Source organism: Malus sylvestris, chromosome 10, assembly GCF_916048215.2.
Source record: "Malus sylvestris chromosome 10, drMalSylv7.2, whole genome shotgun sequence".
Lineage (NCBI taxonomy): Eukaryota > Viridiplantae > Streptophyta > Magnoliopsida > Rosales > Rosaceae > Malus > Malus sylvestris.
In genome coordinates, this window is record NC_062269.1 from 34,119,772 (window position 1) to 34,145,658 (window position 25,887).

The following is a 25,887-nucleotide window of genomic DNA, read 5'->3' on the forward strand; positions in this document are numbered from 1 at the left end:
AGATATGCAAAGTTTTGGATTCCACGCTGATTTTCCGGGCATTGGTCTTCGTCTGCAAGCTAAATTCATCTCAATTGATCATATTGATTTGCTTACCTACACATAGTTGGTAGGGTGCCCTTATATTACCTTCAAAGCTTGGGTTTTTGCTTAATCTCATTATACAATCAATCACTTTAATGCCCAGCTTAATCATAAGCTCATGCTACTAGGCTCGACAATCATAAAGTTTAATGTAACTCCTATAAAGTTGGGTGTCATCACACTATTCCCTGATGTGGGGCTCCAACCACTTAATATGTAAACGGTACAAAACAAGTTTAATATGTAAACGGTGCAAAACAAGTAATGAGAAGAACCCAAGTTTTAACCCTTTGCCTCTGCCATTTGTGAGTAATATGGAGACGACGGACCAAAAACATGATCCGTGCCCTTCAAGAAAGAGCTAACTGGAGCACTTTCATAACATTAACTTCGGTTTTTTTCTTTGCTTTCGAACTCCTTTTTTTTTTTTTTTAGTATATCGATATTTGTATACTATGGGGAGGAGGAGTTCAGCTAAGTCGTGTTAGACCTACAACTGATTAGTCTTTGCCAAGGATCACAATTAACATTCACATATACATATATATATTTGAGGAGTCTGAGTATGATCATACCTGAGGACGTCATGATACAAGCAACAAAACAGCAACACAGAGAGTCTTCTACTCACTGAGGAACCTGATATCAAAACCCTAGCGATAGTTCTAGATCTTGTTTTTGATGTAATCTTCCCGTGAGCAGGGACACCTCCTGTATAGGCTTATAAACCCAACTGCATCCCAACTATCGTGGGATCGTCTAAGCCTAAAAAATCTCCACGTTTGTCAGTTGTTAAACCACAACTGAAGCACGCATTTAGTGTCCTACAAATAAGGGATTTTATCCTTTAAATGGTTTTGACTTTAATTAATTAATTCCACGTATGATAGTCCTTATTATGCCCAATGATAATTCAATAGAGTCCTAACATTCTCCCACTTGAATTATCACTGATCACATCCTTTATCAACGTATTAATCCCTTAGTGATCACTTTTGTCAACACAACCATTAATCCCTTTGCATATCTGCCATAAATTATTTCAAAGAAATGAACCTTAGAAAATCTTATACATCAACTCGTACAAGCACCCTAAGATCACATCACCCAAAATAATTTATGCATGATATAATTACCGAAACAAATTCAAAACTTTGTTTCCATGCTCCCACTGATCAGAGCAGTCCACCATTGTCAAGCTTTTGTTTAGCTCCAATGGAATGCTTATAATACCAAGCACATTTAGTCCGAATCTTTCATCAGTCCACAACATTTCAATATATTGCATACATATATTTGTACATATATACAATAGTTGAAATGAAACCTCAACCATTAACATGGTCAAATTCAAGAGTACATGAATTCAAGCTTTATTTATTTATTTTTTTTTTAACAAAAGATGAAATCAAATGAAAGATAACCCTTACTTCCATACGGTAGCTGAATCAAAGGATTCAACCACGCCCATGTTTGCCACATGATTCTTGAAAACTCCCACTGCCAACAGTTTTGTAAGGGGATCAGCCAACATTAAAGTAGTGTCAATGTGTTCTATAGACACCATTCCCGCCTTCACCTTCTCCTTGACTGATTGATACTTGACATCCATTAATCGAGCTGCATAAGATTTCTTGTTGTTTTTAGAGAAGAACACAGCAGCTTTATTGTCACAATATATTACAAGTGGCTTCGCAATTGTGTCAACTATCCTCATTTCTGAAATAAGATTCTTCAACATCATGGCTTGTTGGGTTGCTTCAAAACATGAAATATATTCTGCCTGCATTGTTGAAGTAGCCAAAGTTTTCTGCTTTGCACTTCTCCAAGAAATAGCACATCCAGCCATTAGAAAAACATACCCACTCGTTGATCTTCGATCATCCTCACATCCCGCAAAGTCTGAGTCACAATGACCAATCACTTCCAACCTTTCAATCCTACCATATACTAACATGTAGGATTTGGTCCTTTGCAAGTATCGAACAACCTTCTTGGCAGCAGTCCAATGATATTCCCCTGGGTTTGCTTGGAATCTCCCAAGCACACTAACTGCAAAGGCCAAATCCGGCCTCGTGCAAACTTGTGCATACATTAAACTTCCAACAAGTGAAGCATAGGGTCTGTTGGACATGCTTTGCTTTTCAATATCATTCTAAGGACATTGAGATTTGTTAAACTTGTCTCCTTTGCTCATTGGGGCTTCACCTTTTGCACAACTCTCCATATTGAATCTTTTCAGGACCTTTTCTATATAAGATTTCTGCGAGAGCCCTAGTAAGCATCTTTTCCTATCCCTAATTATTTCTATTCCAAGAACGAAAATAGCATCACCCATGTCTTTCATTTCGAAAGTATTTGGACAGTCCCTTTTGAAATGACCATATTCCTTGCAAAAATAAGACTTAACCTTTTCCATATCCACCCTAAAACCTTGAGGTCCCTTTGAGGAGAGAGTATTATTTCCAGCAGAGTGAGAAAAGTTAAAGGGTTTGCTTGGCTTACCAGAAAACACATCGTGCTTCTTTCCTTTGTCTGTGCTCACCATATTGACAACCTCTTGTTTTCCTTGTTTCATCCTTGCCTCCTCTTGGACACAGATTGAAATCAAATCATTCAAACTCCATTTTTCTTTCTGAGCATTGTAGGATGTCTTCAACTGCTCATAACTCTCAGGGAGAGAGTTAAGAGCCATATGAACCACAAAAGAGTCATCAATAGGCACTTCAAGATCACTGAGCTTTGCCGCTGCCTCCACCATTTTCAGTATGTGCTCCCTAACTGTGTGACTTTCATCAAATTTCAAAGTAGTCAGGGTTGTCATGAGGTTTCCTATCTCTCCTTTCTCAGAGACCTTGAACTTTGCCTCAATGCCTTCAAGGAAATTCGTTGCTTTGTCACTGGCAGGTAGTCCCCCTCTCACAGCTTCCCCAATTGATCTTTTTATCACAAGTAATGCCATGCGATTAGCTTTTTCCCATTTTTCAAATTTCAACCTTTGAGCAGCTGTGCTAGTTACATCCATTGGTGCTGGCTCATCTTCTCTAAGTGCCAAATCGTAGTCCATCAGTCCTAAAATAATCTCAACATCTTGTCTCCATTTTTTGTAATTTCCTCCATTGAGCGGCTCGATAGAGGAAAAATTCAGGGACATGGGATTCACTGAGGACGTCATTAATTTGTTAGTGAAACAAACAATGAAAATTGCATGTAGTACAAGGTAACACCTTTGGGCAAGAAACACTTTACTACAAGTTTCATTGACATAGCTACTTAATTTAATATTAAACACCTTCATAACTCAGGTCTTTGGACAAGAATTAGATCAATTTAATATCAAAATAACCACTATGCCCTAATTCACTTAATCGAACCATTCATATATTCCCTTTTTGAAGAGAGCAGTATGTATGTTATGATAAATGAATTACAATGTCCTGCGACCTAATTCATGCAACAATGCTTGACAAAATCCCATTTTGATGTGATCTTCTAAGCAGTTGTGCATCGGTGCAAAGTCTTGCTCCCTTAAAATTCTTCAACTGAGGATTATATGTGACATGTTTAAACTAAAAAACAGTTTTGAATCCAAGTAGACTAACCTTGCTCTGATACCAAATGTTAGACCTACAACTGATTAGTCTTTGCCAAGGATCACAATTAACATTCACATATACATATATATATTTGAGGAGTCTGAGTATGATCATACCTGAGGACGTCATGATACAAGCAACAAAACAGCAACACAGAGAGTCTTCTACTCACTGAGGAACCTGATATCAAAACCCTAGCGATAGTTCTAGATCTTGTTTTTGATGTAATCTTCCCGTGAGCAGGGACACCTCCTGTATAGGCTTATAAACCCAACTGCATCCCAACTATCGTGGGATCATCTAAGCCTAAAAAATCTCCACGTTTGTCAGTTGTTAAACCACAACTGAAGCACGCATTTAGTGTCCTACAAATAAGGGATTTTATCCTTTAAATGGTTTTGACTTTAATTAATTAATTCCACGTATGATAGTCCTTATTATGCCCAATGATAATTCAATAGAGTCCTAACAAGTCGCACAATGAGCAGCCTAATTTAGTATCAAATTTGCCATCCATGAGATTTAAACTCTTTTTTAATTTTTTTTTTAATTTTGATAAAAATGGATCTGAAAGTTTTGTCGTTGGAGCAGAATGATTCTTGGACCTTAGTTTGAACGGGTTTGGCCTTAAAAACTTTGAGTTAATTCATTCGAAGGGATAATTGGGCTAAGGTTTTGTGACCCAACTTACTCTATGTGCAGGCCAACTCTCTTTTCAGTTGTTGGAGTAGACATGTGTTATGATAATGTTTACGTCCCGTTACATACTTACATTCATGTTCGAATCTTTTTATTTTTATTTTATAAATCATACTAGTTTAGAATATCGGTTTGTCAAAGAGTTACCGAACTTTTCCTTATTTTGAAAGAAAACAGCTAGTAAAAGTGAAACTAGAAGTTTCAAAATTCTAATTGTAGTTAAAAATTGTCATAATATCCAATGAAAATCATATGTATCATGATGAAACCATATCACACAGATACGCGGCATCGCATTAGTTCTTTGAACAATGAAGAAATATTATTGCATTAGGTTTTGTGAAAGTCAATGTTTTTCAAACTAAAAAATTAAAGCAATCATTGTCAAGCTCTACATAGTACATACATGCTAGCATGTCATCTCCATTTGCAGGGGGTGCTTCCCACGTAGTCCTCAACTAATTAATGATTAAACTAATTGTTATTCCAATTAGATCCTCTAATCACCAATACCATATGCAATATATAAACAAAGTTTGTCAACACGCTTTCATTGGAAGGCAAAGCAGCTAGCGTAGTTTTTCAATCTTGGGCATATAGTCTGTACACTTCTGCACAAGAAATATGAATTCCATAGTTTCCTTGCTCTTAGTTCTTCTTCTTGTTGTTGAATTAAATGCTTCTTCATCTTACCCAGAACACGATCACGATCGCCATGATGAAGAAACAAACGAGTCCTGGGAGGGAGCAACAACTCTAACTCTAACACTTCCAACAATATCAGACGATTTGCCCTTTGGAGAGTTTCTTTCCAATTCCTACTATCACAGGAGTTGTCCAGACCTTGAAGGTATTATAAGTAGGAAGGTGAAGCAATGGCTTAAGGAGGATTACAGCCTAGCAGCTGGCCTCATGAGGTTGCACTTCCATGACTGTGCCATCAGGGTAAGAATATTATGGCTTAATTAACCTTCACATTATATATTAATTATTGACTAATTCTATTTAAACACACAAAACTAACCACATATTGATCACCACCTTTATAGAGGTTGGCACCCCGCCATTTTATGTATGTATATGTTGTACGTGACTAATAATATTTATTTGAAGAATGGATTAGTAATGTAGTTAATTTTGTGTCTCTAATAATTTTTTGAAGCTTGATGGACCAATAGTACTTAGAAAAGAGTTGGCCAGCTTCCATACATCCATCTAAAAAAATTAGAAATTTATTTATTTATTGCTTGGTTCACCTCTCCCAGACCCTGCGTAAAGCGGGAGCCTTGTGCACTGGGTACGACCTTTTATTGCTTGGTATTTGAGTTCTTTTAATCACAATTATAATGATTTGAAACACATGTAGGGATGTGATGCCTCCATCTTATTAAACCATGAAGGAAGTGAGAGGGAAGGCAAGGCCAGCAAGACACTGAGAGGGTTTGAAGTGATAGATGATATCAAGGCAGAGGTTGAGAAGAAGTGCCCAAAAACAGTTTCTTGTGCAGACATTTTGACTGCAGCTGCAAGAGATGCTACTGTTCAAGTTGGAGGTCCATACTGGGCTGTCCCCTATGGAAGGAAAGATGGAAAAGTTTCGATTGCTAAGGAAACTGAGATGGTTCCCATGGGTCATGAAGACATAACTAGTTTACTTGAGATTTTTCAATCACAGGGCTTGAATGTGGTTGACTTGGTTGTTCTCTCAGGTGAACCATCTATTCCGCTTGCATTTCAATTGCATATGTATTTTCATTCAATCAATTTAACATGTTATGTTGTCACGCTGTCAATTTAGACCTTACATTACATACATGTTTTATTGCCACACTATCACTTTGGACAACACATTAAAACATGAACCAAACCTAATACTAAGAATTTAGATTGACAGTCTGATAATATAATATTCAAATTTGTGTGATAACAAAAAATGTTAAAGTTTGCCTACAACTCGAACAAAAATCTGGTTGCTTTTATTGACATAAATGGATTTCATCTGTAGGGGCACACACCATAGGAAGGTCTTCATGTGAATCCGTACAACACAGACTCTTTAACTTCAGTGGAACTGCCAAGCCTGATCCATCCCTTGATGCGCAGTACTTGAGCTACTTGGAAAGAAAATGTAGATGGGCATCAGACTATGCTGATCTTGATGCTGTAACTCCACATAAATTTGACAGTGCATACTACATAAATCTGCAGAAGAAGATGGGACTTTTATCCACAGATCAAATGTTGTATTCTGATCCAAGGACTAAATCTCTTGTCAGTGCTTTTGCTTCCCAGCCATCAGTCTTCCACTACCAGTTTGGAATATCCATGGCCAAACTAGGGAATGTTCAAGTCCTCACCGGTCAAAATGAAGGCGAAATTCGAACCAATTGCAACTTTGTCAACTCTTATTAAGACCTTTAATTATAATAAGAAACGGTCTCAAATGCTTACCATGTTTTGCTTAATTAATTAACCATATGATATAAATGAATTTAATCACTTGTTCGCTCATGTTCAACATCCTTTCTTCTCTCTCTACAATTTCCTATTATTTCCCATTTGTTTGATGTTCGCCTCCTGCTCAATTATTAGAATATCAAAGCTGACAATATATCTATATATTATTGATATTTTCTTAACGGTTTCTCAACAATGAGTGATATTGTGCTTAGCACATCTCAAGGAAGAAAAACTTAATTAAGTGTATCTGGTTTGTTTTATATCTCTAGTCACTCGATCAATCATATATTTAGAAAGATTGAAATATAGGTAGATAACTATACACAAGTGATTATAGGTAAAATTTTAGGAAAGCTAATAAAAATGGTTTGAAAACTTTGAGTTTTAATGATAAGGACAAAATAAATAGTAAAGTGAATAGTACTAGGATTAACTTTTTAGTGTAAAAATATGAATTTTCGTTAAAGTGAACATGAGCTTTTCGTTAAAGTTCTCTAAAATCTTTTCATACAAAAATAAAACAACCTCATTTGATATATTTGGCTGATAAGCCCGGTCAGCAGCCAAGCCAGTTTCAAATGTTGTCTTCCCGCTCTCCTCGATTGCACACTTCGACTACAACTCAAAATCCTCAACAAATTGAGTCTGCGAGATAATCCAACCTTCTATCATTATCACATGTAGCTTACAAGACGACCCAAACCCTAATTTGATGGACAAACAATGGGTTTATGAGAAAGAAGCTCCTTAGTCTCGCAAGGCCTGTTTTTTATTTTCCTTTTTTCCTTCCCCTAGTGGCTGGGTGGTGGTCACAGTATGAGAAACTTTATACGGTCCTTGAAAAAACAATGCAATAAAAAGAAAAGAAAAGAAAAGAAGGGCTCTGCATTAATTGAATCATCCTGGACCTAAATGACAAGCAATCTTTGACACCTTTATCCTCTAGGGTTAAGCAAGCATCTCTGAGTCTCTGACTCATGCTCTGTGGGCTCTATTTTGTCCTCTTCCCAAGGAACTATGGGGTTGTTTGCAGGCGCGCCCTCACTGTGTCAGAAAGGTCAAACCAAGCAAACTGTCCCTTTATCAGGCAAATAAAAGAAAAAGTTAAACCTAAATATATAGTATCTTTGGATAACATCTTATATCTAATCCAAATTCTTTTTTTATTTATCTTAAACTTCATAAACCATGAGTTAAATCATACTTTTAGTTATATATATATATATATATATATATATATAATATTGAAATGAATATGTTGTAATACAGAAGCTAGAAAGATTACATTTGATGTTTTGTTTATTTGTTCATTTCTTAAAGAAATGAATCATCCTCAAAGACATGGGAAATTAGTCCACAAACATCTTGTTTTCCCTTTTTTATTTGGACGGTGCTATCTACATACCTCTCTTTACTTTCCACATATTCTATGTTAATTTCTGTTCTTTTATCATCTTCAATTCATTCAATTCGACAGTCAAAAATTGAAAGGTGTGTGTGAAAGATAAAAAGAAGTGTGTAGATACACCACCCTTTATTTGTTAGGTCTCTCTCTCATTTAAACTTTCGCAGATATAAACCCTACAAGCATTTCAAATCTTGTACCATTTCTTTTTCTTTTCCATCTTGAGCTATGAGCAGCCTTAGTCTACAAATCCAAACCTTCATTTCATCACCAACCTAGAAGCTGCCAAGTCTAGAACTTGCTGAATGATTTGAATACAAGCAAAAAAATCGTCTTGCATGGCTAGTAATGCAAAATCATCTACCACCACTTTTACAACCCTCCTCTTCTTTCTTCTCATCACATTTCAAATCACCGTGGCTCAAAAGAAGCATAGCTTGCCAATCCCAGGTACCAGTAGTACTTCCTCGAGATCACTTGGAGTTGGAGTCATCACTAAGAAAAATGCTATCGTGGAATCTTCTACAAGAAGATCCTCACACGGCATCATCAATTCAAAGGCTGATCACGATTTTACAGGCGAATCGGGACGAAGGAGAGGACTAGGGTTTCAGGTTCGTCGTGGGAGGCAGCCAATCCCATGGAAAGAAAATATGTTCAGAGCCGGTGCACATGAAGTTCCAAGTGGTCCGAATCCCATTTCAAATAGATGAGGAGTAATATTGAGGAAGCTAGCATAACAAACGTGATCAAAGTAGATATATATGATCAAGAGAAAGAAATTTAATAAAAACAAAGAACGTATAGTCTGGGATTTTCTCCTTCTTTGTGGCCTGTCTTTTCTGCCATTTATTTATATGTCGCTGCTGTAATGTCACTACAGCTTAATGATCATATGTTATTTTTAATCTATTCCATAGTATATGCTAGATATTTGGAACTTTCAGACAATCATTTTGCCATTATAAGTAGGATGTATATGATCATATTCAAGTAGTAATGGTCTTCATGGTCATCATCATTAAGCTATTTTTGTTTTCTGCACAATTGTCTTCTCTCTTGCCACCCGCATTCCCTATTCTTTTGGATGTACATAATAAAATAATTGCGGTTGATTATTGTTCAAAAATGTAATCTAGCGTTGCCTATCAAATAATTATTAGTATTTTGCTCTTTTCCCGCTTCGAATGGATTCATGCATATAATAATATATAACACTAGGATGAAGCAATCATCATCGATTACTAATTGGATGAATGAATATGGAATGAATTACATAGGACTAGGACAAGATGTTTCTTATTTGAAGAATTTTTTCTTGGTTTTTCCCTTTTCTTTTTTGAAAAAAAAAACAAGCATGTTTGTAGTTAAGGCACCTGATGTGGGGTTTGCTTTTTTGCTTTGTATCAGTTGTCAAAAGAGAAAAAAAGTAAGAAAAAATAATTGGATTTTGCCTTTTGAGAATGCTCATGTGAGTGGATTACGTGTCATTTTATTTGCTGGAGCTAGCTACACATAACTATTATGTTCCCTTGGGTTGTGGATAAACACAGAGAAGGGACATAATGATTCACAAATTGTGATGGGTTTGAGGCTTTTATTTGAGAGACTAGACTTCACTTGCAAATATATGCAATAATTAAAGGAAAAATTAAAATGAAAATTAACGAAAAGTAAAAAATAAAAAAATTCTCTTTTAATGAAAAGTTATTTTTAAAGGTATAGTGAATAGTATCAGGAAAATGTATAAATGTGATTTTTCGTTAAAAGTGAACAGTACCAGAAATGTTTTGTTAAAACTCTCAAAATTAAAAGGAAAACTAATGAAAATGACTTGAAAACTTTGAGTTTTAACGATAAGGACAAAATAAAGGGTAAAGTGAATAGTACCATGATTGACTTTTTAGTGTAACAATGTGGTTTTTCGTTAAAGTAAACAGTACCGCGAGTTTTTAGTTAAAATTCTCTTTTAAAAGGAAAATAAAGGTTCCCAAAACTTTGTGAGGATTTTAAAGATTCTTCAATTACATCCGTTTATCGTACATTGTGCGGTCAGAAATTATTGTAAATTTTTTTATTTAAAATTGAATATAAACAGTACCTGACAAAAACTATCCTCACGATGTACGATAAACAGATCAAATTGAAAGATCTCTGAGATCCTCACAAAAAGAGAGATTTTTCAGTGTGACCGTCACACGAGGTGGTACATCACGTGTCTCTTTATAAATTGTGGGTTATGTGTGTTAAAAGGTTAATAACTTGGAAATTAAAATTTCCACCATGCATAAAAATACGTAGTGTACCATCCGTGTTCTCATCACAACTAAAATTTCTCCACAAAAAGGAGAAAATTTTCATTGTGATGGGAACATGGGTGGTACACCACGTGTTTTTATATAAATGGTAGGAAATTGTATTTTTTAAGTTATTAACTTTTTAGCACACATATTCCACCATTGATATAATGACACGTCATGTACCACTCGTTCCAGTCACATTCTCTCCACAAAAAGCCGGATCCTCACTCCCCAAAACCCCCATTGTTTTGCGTGTAAAGTTACACAGACCTGGCATCCAAAGCAATGGTGAAGAACGAAGAAGGGTTTCTTTTTAAATTTAGGGGAATATCCCTAAATAACCCTTGTTGCTTGATTGGAACTACATCGATACCCTTTATTAGTCTTTGATAAGTCTCTTCCTTTTAAAAGCTGAAGCTGCTGAACCAGAACCATGAAAGCGTGGTTTTCATCGTCGCGTACCTCATGCAGTTATCCTCTTCTACTAGCTCTTGTTTGCTTATGAGTGGAGCTGCTTGGCACTTTGGCAATAAGGTTACATGATCTTCAATAATCATGGAAAAGATTGACCAAACTCTGCATGTTGTTCAAAATTTCATAAAATGTGGTCATGCATGTGCTCCATGTTATTGTTATATATGAAACTTCATTTTTTCATATTTGTTTTTATGTGATGAACAACTACGAAACCTTAAGTTTGAGTTAACTACTCATAAATTATCATTTCAACTATCAGTTTATTGTTACCCTTGTACGAAATGTTAAACGAGGTAATTCTAAGTTCAAATCTCCTTACTCGTCCATCAAAACTACTAAAAAACTAATCAATTCTAAATTTGTTCAATGGATGGATAATATGGTTGGGCTTAATTATATTTCTCTGTGCAATGCAGATGATCTCTTAATCTCTTTTTGTCATTTGGCTATTTTATATATATGTGAACGAGAAATATATAATGGAAAGTGAGAAAATATCTGCAATGGTATATTCCATCATCCCAAAGAACCCTTTGAGAAAGCATGCTTAAGTCAAAGACAAAGACACATAATTGTTTCCTAATGATTCTTCCCATCTCGCTCTCTGAGATGGTGTTATCGTCTAGAGGAGGAAGATTAGGCGGTTCCCCTTTGGAATCAAAGCATAATTCTGCCTTCACTTTTGATATTGAGTGAGCTCTTAATTATCACTTATTTTATCACTTTAATAAGAAAACTTTTGTGTCCAAGACTCAAGCAACCCTTTCCCTATATATACACTTATATATATATATATGTGTGTGTGTGTGTATACCCCTGCCCAATGCAGAAATCTTGGGTATAAAACACAGAGAAAGAAAAATCACCCACCAAAGATAACACCAGCAGTCAAGTCATCCAATAAAGAGACGAAAAGAATTGCTTGTCTCTTTTGATCAAAGTCATCAGAGTCTTTTCGTACCTTTCTTTATTACAAGCAATTCTTTCTTTCAAAGGAGACAAGCAATTCTTTTCATCTCTTTATTGGATGACTTGATTGCTGGTGTTACTTTGGTGGGTGATTTTTCCATCTGTGTTAGCAAGTCATCCCTGCCCTATGGTCTTCTACCGAAAAAGTTCTCTCTTGCAACCATTCCACCAAAGTAAACGAGTGCTTTACTTTTTTAATACATGACAAACAAAGGTTCTTTCTTGCAACCATTTCACCAAATTAAACGAGTGATTCACATTTTTACAAGTGACAAATATTAATTAATTGTTGACACCATTTAGACTATAAAATGATTGCGAGACAATCTCTCATTATACAGAGCTATAAACACGAAATGAAAATTGAATAGTCACAGTTTAATTCCTTGGTTCTAAAATGGACAATTCAGAAAAATAATGATAATTACCATTGTCACTTTACTAAATTTCACAATCATTTTACAAAGTACTTTCTTTGTTACATTTGGTGTTAAGGGAGACCAAAGGCGGAGAGTGAGGATTCAAACCTTGGCCTAAGTGTGCGGTAAATACTCTTAAACAACGGAGATACAAACCTCGACACAAATACTATTTTCAGACTCACTATCTACCTGTTTGTATCTCTACAAAGGAAATAAAAACAAAACTCCTCGGAAGGCAAAGACCAACAATCGCGCCTTCTTATATCTCCTCACAGTAGCGTTGCCTTGCGTTTGAGCCCATAAATGGCTTCGGCATGGTGAGCATTAAGATTGCTACACTCGATCATCAAAAGAAATCCCAAGCTTTGCACATTTGTAAAACTTTTGTAACAGCATTTTTCCACCCTTCACACTTGTCAGTGCATGTAAAATAGTCATTCCTGTGATCCAATCCATGTACCCAAACCATCACTTTTGGAATCAAGGCATTCCTAATTTGGCCTGTCATCCTGATCTCCCTTAAACCCTACGGAATAGAAGAAAATAGATGTCAATAAAATGGGGAGAATGGCACGAAGAATGAGAGCACAAGAGAAGTAGAGAGTACGTACGTTCAGCTCTTCGCCAGCACCCAGTTGAAGGGGATTGTGTTACAGAATTTATATATCCTCGAAAGGCAGTTTACCAGACTTAATACTTCAAAGTCGTAAATTGCAGTCCTCTCCGCCTAAAAGAAAAATATATAAGCAAACGTCAAAGGCTAGAACTTGCCCAAAATAAATGGCATAAGCAATAATAATATTCACCTGACATGACAAATCTCTCAGATGGGTCAACTCCAAGCTGCAAAGTGCAAACGAGTATCGGAATTCACATGCCCCTCGTAAGATTGTACAGCTCCTCTTTGGATTAGGCGTTGGTGGTAAAGCTTCACCTGAAAAAAAAACAAGAACTAATCAGAATGACATTGACCAAAATCGTTGCAGCAGCAACCTTAGAAAAAAACCATATCTGGATGTTTTCGCCTTTTCCCTGAGGTTACTTACTACCCAGGCATCAACCCAGTTCTTTCTCTTTAAAAAAATTGGACCTCTAGTCATGGAATGCAAAATTTTAATTGATTGCTAGATATCTGATGTGTTGAGAGGAACAGGGTAATGTATATATAGATGACAATGAATTCAACTCAAGCAAGGACCATTAAAAACATTCATGTTCTTATTAATGATTGTCAAGTGTTGCATATCTAAAGACCTGTGTTACACAGCATAAGAAAAGATGCCGACACTTCCAAACCTGCAATTCATGCAAATCCGCCCCAAAGCACCATCACTTAACTCTTTTGTTTCCTGATACTTCCACACCTGCAGTTCATAGAACACCAAAATAAAACAAAATTACAATTTCCTGCCGTCATTTGTTGCAAGTTTCCTGCTGTAACCTATACGTTGCAAGTTTCCTGCTGCAACCTATATGTTGCTGGATTCTAAACTTGGCCCTGCATGCCAAATAGAGACTCACATAGGCTTACAGTAAAATTTTGAAATTAAATGTATACTATTACGTCTAATAATGGTATATATGCTATTCCTAATAAAAAGGTCGTACCCAGTGCACAAGGCTCCCGCTTTACGCAGGGTCTGGGAGAGGTGAATGTCGGCTAGCCTTACCCCCATTTATGGAGAGGCTGCTCCCGAGTCTCGAACCCGAGATCTACCGCTCATGGGCGAAGGCACTTGCCATTGCACCAAGTGCGACCTCTCTATTCCTAATAAAAAAAGAACAAAAAAAATCTTTCAGTATGAATTAGGGCACTAATCAAGCTGAAAGTAAAACCTGGAAACAAATTGGTGGAAATCATAATGTGCTAATTGGTAAACTTAACTTTAAAATCTTAAACTGAAGGCCTACATTAACATACCACAGGATGGCATGCTTGTGCCTTTTGGAATTCCTCATTGAAGTTACACCTCCCTTTATTGAAAGGAATGAGATTACCGCATAACTCCCTAGCCTGAAGCATCTTAGAAGTTCTTACGCTTGTTCGCCTACATGAGTTGTTCGCCTACAGCAAGATGAATTACAGCCAGAGTCAAGTATTTTGACAATTATGTAAATCACCGAAATAAAAGCATAACAAAACAGAGAATAAGAAGCTATGGTAATCTCAGAGAAGAAACAACTACTTTCCATCTATGTGTTCAATAAGTAATACGATGCAAAATACATATAATAAAAGGGATGCCTGCCTAGAAATTCACTAGTTTAGTTGCAACCTTACAACAGTGGACACTAATCTATGATTAAGGTCATTAATATGCTAACCAAAGCAAAAGAAATTATCACTACAAGGACATGATCTTGCGGCTATCAAACTAATTAAACTGCAACAGATTTTACTCCGCTAACCACTCCATTTATCAAAGTCCTAATATGGGAGCTGCAGTTGACAAACCAAAATATTCATCCTGTATGACATGAAATTCTTGGCATGCCATTTTAGAGTGCTAATAGCAATTCACTAACTTTAAGGTGTAAATACTAAATACACAAAATTCCCAGCAAGCCATAAATTTTTTCGAACTAGCTCGATTCTAATGACAATTGTAAGTAACCTCTCATTAGTGTGACATGAAAAACTCACTATAAGTAACTAAAGAGCTTCAACAAAGCAATTGGAACACAAAAGTGAACTCCCCAACCAAAACACAAGTAGCAACAAAACATAAATTCAAGTGATAACCCATTAAAAATAGAAACATCCAGAGCAATGTCAAGCTTAAAAACAGTAAAAACAACAAAGATACAAACTTTGAAACAGGAAAAACTCCTAACAACATGCAAACCTGGAAAAGCAAAAAATTTGGGTTCAAAGTTCAAATGCAGAACCACCAGCGTACCTTGGCCGGCGTCTGAGCGCTGGAAGAAGCAGAAGCAGTCATACGACGAGAGCCCGGGATGGGGCCTTTGAGTGGGAAGTACCTGTTCTTCTCCCATCATAGTAAAACCCAGGAAGATCTGAAGAGCCCGAATTCATAATCTGATCAGTGTTTCGAAAAAAACCCACAAAAATAAAGCTGAAAAAGTTGAAGGGATGAGATCTTATCGTACCTCCTGCCATGGTTTTGCAGAGAAACAGAGAGCAACGTTGAAGCTGCTGTGTCTTTTGTGTTGTTTAGCGCAGAAAAGGGGGGAAGGTGGTGGAAGTGTCGAAAAGGTGGAGGGCTTTATGGAAAACGGTCACGAGTCCCTACCATAACCGTTGATATCCGGGTTGCTGAGGTGGCGCTGTGGCGCAGACAAAATGTTGGAAGATTGGAATGAGGATCTCGGTGAAGATCCTCACCGGATCCTCACGTCTATTCATCATACATCATTCTCGGCCCAGAAGGCCTTACGACAAGGTTATCAGGGATCGTTTAGTTTTGGATCGGTTAGGTCGTGGGCTTCCAAACCTGGGTCGGTTAAGTCATGCTGCAAGACGAGTCGAATCCTGGTACAATGAGGAGTCTCAGCGATATTAACAACCCGGAAGTGAATCCGGCTCGATATAGGACTGGGTTCAAAAGTATAGTGAAAAAGGACTGGTCGAGTTGGAGTTTGATTGGGAGAAGAAGTCCTAATCCGGGTAGGTTTTTAACTCGACCTTGAAGGTATCCGGTGCTATAAATAGAAGAGGTTGTGCATCGTTCGAGACCCTTCCAATTCAACACACAACTGCCCTGTGCAAACTCTCTCAACAACTTTGAGATTTTTTTTATTTTCTCTTTTCGCTGACACATCTTCTGTTGGCATCAACAACACTGTGAAAGCAACCGGTGATATCTTTAGTCGGCATAGATAGCTCTGTCGCCTTAGAATCAGCCGATCTCGCAGCATCTTCCGTTGGCATCAATAGCACTGCGGCGAGGACGGTTGGTTATTTATCCAAGTCTCGGTCGAGAAGGATTTCCGGATCCTTATTGGTCGAGGTCATCTCATTAGCCTTTTCGGCAAAATGAGGTGTTACAAGTTACTACATTCGGCACATTGAAAGCCGAATTTGATATTGAACTTCGCTAAGTTAGCAGCCTTGTCTTCAGGCTCTAGAACCCGAAGGCCGAGACAACTTCCTTCCTCGACCGCAGTCGCGAGATTCAGAAGTCAGCAGCGCACCCAACGCAATATCAACAAATTTTACTCCTCGGTCGAGCTCGGCCGACCAGTTGGCACGCCCCGCATACAACCAAATGACGTAGTTAACTTACTAATTACTCGGCTTGTGCGCCACGTAGGCTTGGTAGTTTTTAGGGTCAACAATTACGGTTAATTACTTGGACTTAAAATCTTTGGACAAAACGTCACTTACATAAATTTTTGTCTATGATTTTGGTAAGTTTGATCACGTGACTTGCACCTACCAACTTTTTTCATGTCAATTTCATCAATTCATAACAAAATGAAGGTGAAAAACAGAAACGACCAATTTTTCATCATCAACTCATTTTATCTTGGTTAACTTAAACAACTGGATTAGTCAAATGGGGTGGTCAATCATCAACCTCCAAGAAAATTTCTAAAGATGAGGTGTGTAAAGATTAGAACAAGAAATGATCCGATAGATTAAACGATCATAACCCAACTTTTTTGGGGAATTCGAAAATTTTATTATGCTTTGATGTATAAGTTATTCTATGTGTATAAGATACTTTATAACATACTAGGTTATACACGTAGTGGCGGATGTCCATTGGAATCAAGGTGGTACTAGGACCACCCAGATCCTGAGAAATATACATGTGAAAGTTCTTCTGACAATCCTTTGAATGTTTGGTATGGTTCTTTTTATGTTCACCAAGTGTTTGATGTAATGTCTGCTAGGCATATATCTCGGCAGTACTCAGACATCGACAACACTCGACAAATTCTCTCGATAACACTTATCAAATTGTTTCGGTATATGTCGATATCTGTTGACATGTGCGCAACATAGTTTGACTGGCAACAACAAGCCCAGTGTTTGACGAAATGCCTCATTGAATAAACTAAATTTTTTTGTGCACTTCGCACTCTATTTATATTAAAAAAAACTTACACATTTAACACTACGAACTCCCAATGATCAAATCTTAATTCGCCACTGCAAACACGAAATATGTTTTGAGCGATAAACGTTAGCAAGGAAGTATCCGGGATGATGACCACCCGAAGCCTCAATAGATGGCAATCTTTATTTTTTTGTGTTTAAAAACAAAAATGTTATTCTTACCACATATTTGTACTATCTCTCTGTTAGATATGAGACTTACATATGATGGTAGATTCTACCTTTATTAGAAAAATAGTACAAATATATGGTAAGTGTAGCATTACTCTTCTAAAAATGAGTTGACGATGAACAATAACTAATTGGATTTAGTTTGGAGAAGAGAGAGAGTTAAATTTTGGTTAATCATTAAAAATTATAAAATTACATTGATTGTGGGCTTCAAGAGAATAAAATAGATTGTAAGTATTGTTGGAAGTGGTGACTAACCAAACTGACATTTGGGTCATTTAGCTAGCTACAATAACTTTAGTGAGGACCTTATTTTGGAAAAACCTAATGTGACAAACCCAAGGCAAAGAAGAAAGCACCACAACCCTTTCAACTGTCAACTATTACTTACAAAAAGAAAAGAAGAAAGCCAAGACGTACGGTTAGATTTGAACCCAATACAAAGTATGGTTGAGAGAGAAACTGCAGCACGCGCGAGCCACTCGATGGGGCAGCCATGTCGCATGCTCTAGGGCAATGGCTCCATGGGATCAACTTGATCAGGTCTTTAATTTCCTCCAAACACTAACTAGGCCCTCATCACTTAAATAAATTTCTAAGTTAATGAACTAGTTTATAATCTAATGATGTTTCTCTTTGAAAATAAATTTTGAGCTCGATTTCTCATATCCCACTCATGAGCTGATTAGAAAATAAAAAAAATTAAAGGCAATTTAATTATAGTATCTAGATGCAGCATGGTCCAAACTCGAGTGGAATGCACGCAGTCCCTATATTGGTGGTGCGTCCTTCACGTTTTGTCAACATAATAATGGTGTTCATTGGCTAACTGCACGATGATTTTAGCAAAGAATTTATAAAAATAAAAAAAGTACTCTTAAGTCAACAATTATTATTTGCACAGTAGAGTCAATTAATACTGTAGATTGCAAGTTTGAAATTAATTTATTCATTCACTTCTTTAATATAAATATAGTGTTGCGAGTTCGAAACTAATTCATTCACTCCCTTGGTGTAAAAATAGCGTTATATAAAAAATTATTGCACAATAGAGTCTCAAAATAAAATTACAAATATAAAACAAAATGTAAAAGACCCCCAACCCAAAAAATGGAAAAGTCAAATTGCTAAAAGAGAAGTCCCAGAATGTCTAACCATTCCGTGCAAGTTGATCCATTGGACTCAGTTGGTAATTATACATTCCACAAGGCAATGCTGTAGACTCCATAAAATTCATATCAAAGTTAGAGCTTCCAAATGAAACGTCCATGTTTGTCTCCTCATCTTCCACCACTTCACAAGCCTCCTCCTGTTGTGACTGCAATTGTATGTCTTCTGGGTTTGTGGATTTAGTTATGGGTTGAAAGCTCTCATTTACAATATTTTCAAGCTCTGATATTGGATACGAGTGAGAAGTGGAGATTGTTGGGACACTATTTATCTCCATGGACTCTGTTAAAAAATTTGGATTAATTTGCTCTTGGACCGGAGTAGTACTCCAAACCATATTAGGGTTTTGAAATTCACTCCAAACCATATTAGGGTTTTGGAATTCATAGGTTGATATGGGTGAGCTTTCGTGATTTGCATTTGGAGACGAAGTAGAAGGTAATGTGAGATAAGCTGCTTCCAATATGTCTATGGAAGCATCTGCTGAGACATGTGAAGAATTTACAGAGAAAAAAGAAGATGGAGAAAACATATTGCATGCATGAATATTATTATTGTTGTTGTTGTTGATGTTACTAGGGTTAGCTTTGGAAGAAGGGAGAAGATTGTGGGTGTTGGGATCAAAACCTTGTGCAATGAGCTTCTTCTTGATGCATGAGTTCCAAAAATTCTTGACCTCATTGTCTGTTCTACCTGGCAAATGCTTGGCTATCTGAGCCCATTTGTTGCCTAAAATCCTATGAACTTCAACGATGGTTCTCTCTTCTATCTCAGAAAATGAACCCCTCTTGAGATCTGGTCGCAAATAGTTTATCCACCTCAATCTGCAACTCTTTCCACACCTCTCCAAACCTGCAATTAACAATGGAACAAGATCACAAAACGACGTTGTTGAAATTATGAGGATAGAGTTTTCAAACTGGTATGTGGAGAAGGAAACATACTCTAGTCAATTTTGCTAAGTGCCCATATCTCTGCTGAGAGAATATTGATAAAAGTAATTGATGGCTACGGAAATATACGTACCAGCTAGTTCTGGGACAGAGCTCCATGAACCATGGCCATAGGTGTTGATATGATTCAACAGCTTCTCATCTTCTTCAGGAGACCACAGTCCTCTCTTAACTTTCTGTTTGCTGCAACAGGTATGGCCCATCCTTTTCTGTCGATCCTCAGGCTCTTTCAATATTAATTAGCACACACACCATTGATTGTCATCTAGTCTGGATGTGGCTCGTTTACCTTAAATATGTTTAATATGTTTCTTAAACATCCAATTTTAGAAAAAAGGCAAACATCTTATTGTAATAGAGAGAGAGAGAGAGAGAGAGGACCACTGAGTCTGAGTCTCTCTTTGAGTGTTTTGGTAGCTTCCTAACCTATCTCATTCAACTAAATGGGTCTCAATTAACTTGATTGTTACTTTTCTTTAATAATAGTTTGAATCTTACTTGATGAGTAAGAAATTACAGAGCATGGTCCTTCTTAAAATGAACTAAGAAATTTCAAAGCATGGTCCTCCTTAAAATGAACTGTTTGATTTGTGGAGTAATATTGCAATTAGTGAGGATCGTATTTTATCTCTAATCACACTGATACAGAAAAATGATTTCCCACACTCTTTTTCTTCCTCTGCACATGCATATTTATGTAATTCTTCTCAAATTTTGTTTTTAAAAAAAAAGTGTGAAAGAAGAATAAAAACATGCGGAGGAAATCACTTCCGTAAATATATTTCAAATACACATCAATTGTGGTATAATGTGATCAAAGTATGATATATATATATATATATATATATATATATATATATTATGTATCTAAGGAAATGGAATATAGGACCTTATGGCTAAAGGCTCTTTGATCACTTAAGCTTCAAGGGCCTTACATATTATGAGAATATTTTTTTCTATTGAAAAATTGTTATTAGTATTCCCAAATTTCGTTCTGCACCTGAAATATGTAAAATTATAAGAGAGGAATAACACTTAGAAGAGTGCGGAACGATTTTTTTAAAGTGTCAATAATATCATCATTTCTGTATATAAAGAAATTATTGAATGAAGGATTGAAGTGATTCCCAGCCAACATAGTTAAAAGATGCAAGTTTAAGAAACAGTAAAAAACAATATAAAAAGTAATTACTTTACCCCTAGGTTAATTAAACGTTTGATTTTGATCTTCTTTGCGTTTTTCTTTAAATTTTATAATGAAATCTTGACAAACTCTCTTTCCCAAACGTCATGATGTAACCACATCTTTATCAAACATAGAAACATATATAATTGAATCATACTATTTGGAATGAATAGATTTATATATAATTAATGGTCATTAGTGGGAAGCCTAATGATTTAAAGCTAACTACATCATTTCCTTCCACACAAACATTTCTATATATGTATACATTTTTATGCCATTTACGTCTTATAATTTGTAAATCGGAATAGGCTGCATCTGACATACATCCTTGCTTCACTCAACCGTTGCTTGAAGATTTCAATCATAGTTTCTTGGTATCAACGAAGCAGATGATGATTGGATATGTCTCCTTTCAGCGTCTTTCACCCCTGTCCCTTGCTACCTTACTTTCCCTAATTATCCTTTTGTTTAAAACTTAATTAATTAATCGTTTGCCCTCGTAAACTAATTTTCTTTAGGAGGAAATCACGTGGAAAAGCAAAAAATTAAAGAACAAACATACTATATTAAACCAGCCAATACATCTTTCCACCTTCTATTATTGTCAAAATTGTCTCCGTTGGCCCCCTAAGAAACCATTACACTGAGGGCAACGATAACTTTTTCTTGTTTAGTACAGAAATTGGAAAAGTCCCTTTGTCTTGTCGAACATGAAATAGCACATGTCAGAACACCAAGCTAAAGTGAAGTAATTAGTCTGCTTAATAAACCAAATTAAGCTTGAGTAATATAATACTGATCCAACAAGACTCATAAGGGTGAAAGAAATTCGTTTGCATGAGTAGCCAAGAAATTAGAAAGGTTTACTAGCTAGAAAGAGAGATATGTAAAGATTAGATTAAACAAATCAGAGATCAAAAGAACATATAATTCACATTATAATTTAATCAAAACCAAATAGTTGTATAACCTGCATGTTTTCACATGGCTGAACAGATCAGAGATCATCCCTCATCAGAACGATCGAGAGGAGCGCTGAAGTGTTTTATGCATTTGCCTTGTATCTTTCTCAGGCCGTTGTCCATTGATTAAAACAATTTATTTCTTAACTTATTAATGGCTCTTATGTCTCCAGAAGTATATCTCTATGAGTCTATAAAGTTATCATGGGTCAGCATCACGTAATGAGTGTTATAGATTCATAAGGATATATCCGAAAATTAAGAATCTCTTCCATCATAATTCCCCAAGTCCAATCCCAACTTTTCCCTTTTCTTCATTTGTTGTTATGTGTTGACTCATCACCCACTGTTCTTTGTCTAACTTTAATTTGGAGTTGCACAAATATGCATGATGCTCAAGCTGGGTAATTAAGGAGATTAAGCTTTTTAGATCCCATGTTTAAGAGTCAAATGAAATATCCTATGATCATCACTAATATCTAACAAGAATGATATGGACCAGCAGTCCATTATAATCTTTCTGCGCATATAGTAATCTGATTCTTACCGACAGTTTCTATAATCATCTGTTTCTTTTTTTGGCCTTGTGTTTTGATTATCATAACTTTGAAGAAAGTTATGCAAAAGGCAAAACAAGTTGATTATCCCCACTAGTAAAATTATCAATGTAATATATTAGTGTTCATCACTCCTATTATTAATTTATAAATTTCTTGCCCTCGCTCCTTTTCATAACCTTTTTGTATTTAATTTTTTAATCTTTTTTAGTAGAGCGATTAATGTTAGTCGGTTAAATAGTAATTAGTTGTTAAGAAGGAAAGGAATTGGTGTGATTGAACCTGCACATAATACATACATGATTATTTTCTGCAACAGTCATAAAGCGTGGTTTGCTATCTTTCTTTATCTTGTTACTTAATTATCCCTTTGAATATCACTATTTTAATGACTTTATTTTATTACACTCTACACACACACATATATATACAAGCCTTTTATTCAAAGGGATTTTCATTTTTTTCAAAAAATGAGGATTAGGTGTGGGGTCCACTCTACATCGAACTTCAACGATCTGAACCGTCTATTTTGTAAATCTCGTTTCATAGATCATCCTTACAAAAATTCAATTCAATCTGAAAACATTTGCCTATTTAATTATCAAGATAAAATTTCATTGTTTCTTATATAACAAAGTATTTGTTAATTTATTTGAACTCAATTAGATGTCTTAAACATTTTCGATTTGGCTAATACTTTGCAAGGATGATCTATGAGGTGCAACATGAAAAATAGACGGTTCGGATCGTTAAAGTTTGATGTGGTGTTGACTCCACAACTAATACCCATTTTTATGAAAAAAAAATGGGGATCCCTTTCCTTAAAGGGGAAGGGGTGTGCTTAGACTCACAATGAATTTACAATATGTAATTCAAATTCGCCTTTAATAAGAATCAAATCTAAACCTATTTTATTGTTATCCTTATAGGTCCCACCTTTATTCACCACTCGGGCTAACTCGGGCTTCTCGTGACCTTCTTTTTACCCAATATGTATTTCAAGGGGTCATTGGCTAAAATTTGCCTCCCTTTGTAGCGTGCTGCTGCCCACTTGTTTCCTTTTGGGGTTGTACGGACAGAAACCTTGTGAACAAATACAATTACATTACCTTGACAAACATAATCTATGCACTCGAAAGTCAAAACGCATGCCAACAAGGAAAATGGAAAATATGTGCAGCTTACCTCTTATTTAGAATTAATCTTCACGATTAGGTAAGAATTCTCAATATTGCAGTGCCTATCAATTGGATGCAGTGAAGAATTTGGGTACGTAGAGGTGGCTTACTGGTCTAAACAAGTGTACCACAAGAACAGCAAGAGAATATAAGATCGGAATGCCTATGATTAATGCTTTTATATTTATATGATATGCGTTGCTCTATATTTTAGGGAGTAAACGGAGGTGGATTGTCACTACTCTTCTCATCTCCTCCTATTTTGTGTGGTCACGATTAAGCCACGTTAACATTTTATATTCCTATTACCTTTTGTTTTATTATTTTTATAAAAAAAATCAATATAAAATGTTGATATGGCTTAACCGTGACCACAAAAACAGAAGGAGATGAGAAGAGTATGGAAATTGGAGGGTAGACAATCCACCTCCATATTTTAGACATGCATGCATGCAGGTAGGTTTCTTATGCTGGCAATTGCCAATGTCTTGTAAACATGATTAACAAAACTCTGAAGGATAAACATCACAGCTCATGACCCAAAACCTAGAAGCCTAGTAGAATAATTTCATGAAACGATGATTTCTTATATATGGATAAATATTCTACACTAATAGGGTTTTAGATAGAGAGAGAGGGATCTCAGAAGTGGCAGATACAACTACTAAAAGGACAGAAATACGTTATGATAGTTTCAGCTTTGGAGAAACAAGGAAAAAGGATAAGGATATGAAGTGTTCAAGTGAATAATCAAAGTTTACACTTCAAATTAATTAATAGATATTGTATGCGAAAGTACACCTTAATTGTATACAGATATTGTAAGAGAATGTATGCTCTTGGCTGTCTAATTTGACTAGTAGCCATTGATTGCTTGACATATATTATAAGGAAAACTAATGAAAATGGCTTGAAAACTTTGAGTTTTAATGATAAGGACAAAATAAAGAGTAAAGTGAATAGTACCAGGATTGACTTTTTAGTGTAAAAATGTGGTTTTTCGTTAAAGTGAACAGTACCGGGTGCTTTTCGTTAAAGTTCCCTATATTATATCCATTAAAATATTTATTAGTTACATTAATCTCTCTCTATAGTACGTTCTGTTCCACTTTTTGGAATTTTTGAGGAGGCCACGCTTTGTTTTGGTTCTTTACAGCTACCGTGTAATGGCTATCTTACAGCTAGCCATGGAAAAAAGAATGGTACTCCAACTGATACATTGATTCATTTGGATTATTGGATGTAACTTGATTAGTTTCCTCACAACCATGCACATGATGTTGCAGATAAGGGGAAGTGTGAGTAATATTTTCTTGTGAAAAATGAGATTGTTGAGTTTTCACAAGATTTTTTGCTTGCTCATAAAGAAAAACGTTACAACTTATTTAGAAATAGTTTTACCATTCATTAAGTCACATAAGCAATTTTTATCTAACTTCTAAAGCGAAAGATTAAAAAATAAGTAAAAAAATACTAGCAGTATTGGTTTGGCTTCAGTGCGGGACTAGATACTTAATTATTTGGTTGGAAGTACATTTTGCTTTGATTATTGATTTCTTGCGCTCTTCTCAGTTGGTGCCTTGGCAATTGAGGGTGAGTAGGGAAACTGTTTGCATCGAATTCCCCAAATTCATTTTCGGTCTTCTCACATTTGTAGGGAAAGTAATCAAGTTGTTGATGCTCTAGCAAATCATGGCACCTCTTCAACTGGTCTTGTTTGGTGGGATTCTCCTCCTACTTTTATTTTTTTCAAAGTATTATTGAGATTATGTGTGTCTTCCAAGCTATCATTTTCAATAGGTTTTCTTTTATTGATGTTATTTTGTTTGCTTGTTTTTCATGGCTTTCTTTCATTGTCATGGTTAATTAGGCTTCATGTCCCCCTTGTCATAAATTGTATTTTCTTTTTTATTAATGAAATTATCACTTAGTCACTTCCTATATAGCAATGCTGGAGTAGATTGATTTTGTGAATTTAATTAAAACATATATATACACACCCACTAAGACGTTGAACGAATAAAATAAATATATATACTTATCGCTTGTCAAACTATCATTTTTCAGTTTGAATGATTGTTTGCACAGTTGATATATATTGGAAGAAGAACCTAAAATTAAGTGTTGCATTTTATCTGACTACCTTTTTAAAGGCAGCGATAGTGTATGTGGGGGGAATCAAAACGAGGAGATGCAAGTGAAGTGAGAG

General features: G+C 35.9%; 3 protein-coding genes across 3 annotated transcripts; 1 reads left to right on the forward strand and 2 right to left on the reverse strand.

Moving 5' to 3' along the window:
- Positions 1 to 1,510: 1,510 nt before the first annotated feature.
- Positions 1,511 to 2,218, reverse strand: LOC126584497 (secreted RxLR effector protein 161-like). The gene has a single exon (XM_050248855.1). The coding sequence runs from the start codon at positions 2,216 to 2,218 to the stop codon at positions 1,511 to 1,513; it is 708 nt and encodes a 235-aa protein (XP_050104812.1).
- A 2,728-nt stretch (positions 2,219 to 4,946) lies between these two features.
- Positions 4,947 to 6,890, forward strand: LOC126585009 (peroxidase 7-like). Its single transcript, XM_050249400.1, has 3 exons — positions 4,947 to 5,324; positions 5,746 to 6,088; positions 6,385 to 6,890. Exons 1-3 carry the CDS (start codon positions 5,004 to 5,006, stop codon positions 6,789 to 6,791), a joined length of 1,071 nt encoding a protein of 356 aa, XP_050105357.1. The 5' UTR covers positions 4,947 to 5,003; the 3' UTR covers positions 6,792 to 6,890.
- Positions 6,891 to 18,585: 11,695 nt separating this feature from the next.
- On the reverse strand, positions 18,586 to 20,217 carry LOC126585418 (transcription factor MYB61-like). Its single transcript, XM_050249850.1, has 2 exons — positions 19,866 to 20,217; positions 18,586 to 19,691 (listed from the first exon to the last, which is right to left on the reverse strand). Exons 1-2 carry the CDS (start codon positions 19,993 to 19,995, stop codon positions 18,820 to 18,822), a joined length of 1,002 nt encoding a protein of 333 aa, XP_050105807.1. The 5' UTR covers positions 19,996 to 20,217; the 3' UTR covers positions 18,586 to 18,819.
- Positions 20,218 to 25,887: the final 5,670 nt, after the last annotated feature.

What these genes read in the sequence shown, in the direction of transcription:
- LOC126584497 (XM_050248855.1), bottom strand. Translation starts at nt 2,218, where the DNA reads ATGTCCAACAGACCCTATGCTTCACTTGTTGGAAGTTTAATGTATGCA.
- LOC126585009 (XM_050249400.1), top strand. Translation starts at nt 5,004, where the DNA reads ATGAATTCCATAGTTTCCTTGCTCTTAGTTCTTCTTCTTGTTGTTGAA. An exon ending in TCCATGACTGTGCCATCAGG is followed by an intron (nt 5,325 to 5,745) that starts GTAAGAATATTA and finishes AAACACATGTAG; the next exon opens with GGATGTGATGCCTCCATCTT. An exon ending in TGACTTGGTTGTTCTCTCAG is followed by an intron (nt 6,089 to 6,384) that starts GTGAACCATCTA and finishes TTTCATCTGTAG; the next exon opens with GGGCACACACCATAGGAAGG.
- LOC126585418 (XM_050249850.1), bottom strand. Translation starts at nt 19,995, where the DNA reads ATGGGCCATACCTGTTGCAGCAAACAGAAAGTTAAGAGAGGACTGTGG. An exon ending in CTCTGTCCCAGAACTAGCTG is followed by an intron (nt 19,692 to 19,865) that starts GTACGTATATTT and finishes TGTTAATTGCAG; the next exon opens with GTTTGGAGAGGTGTGGAAAG.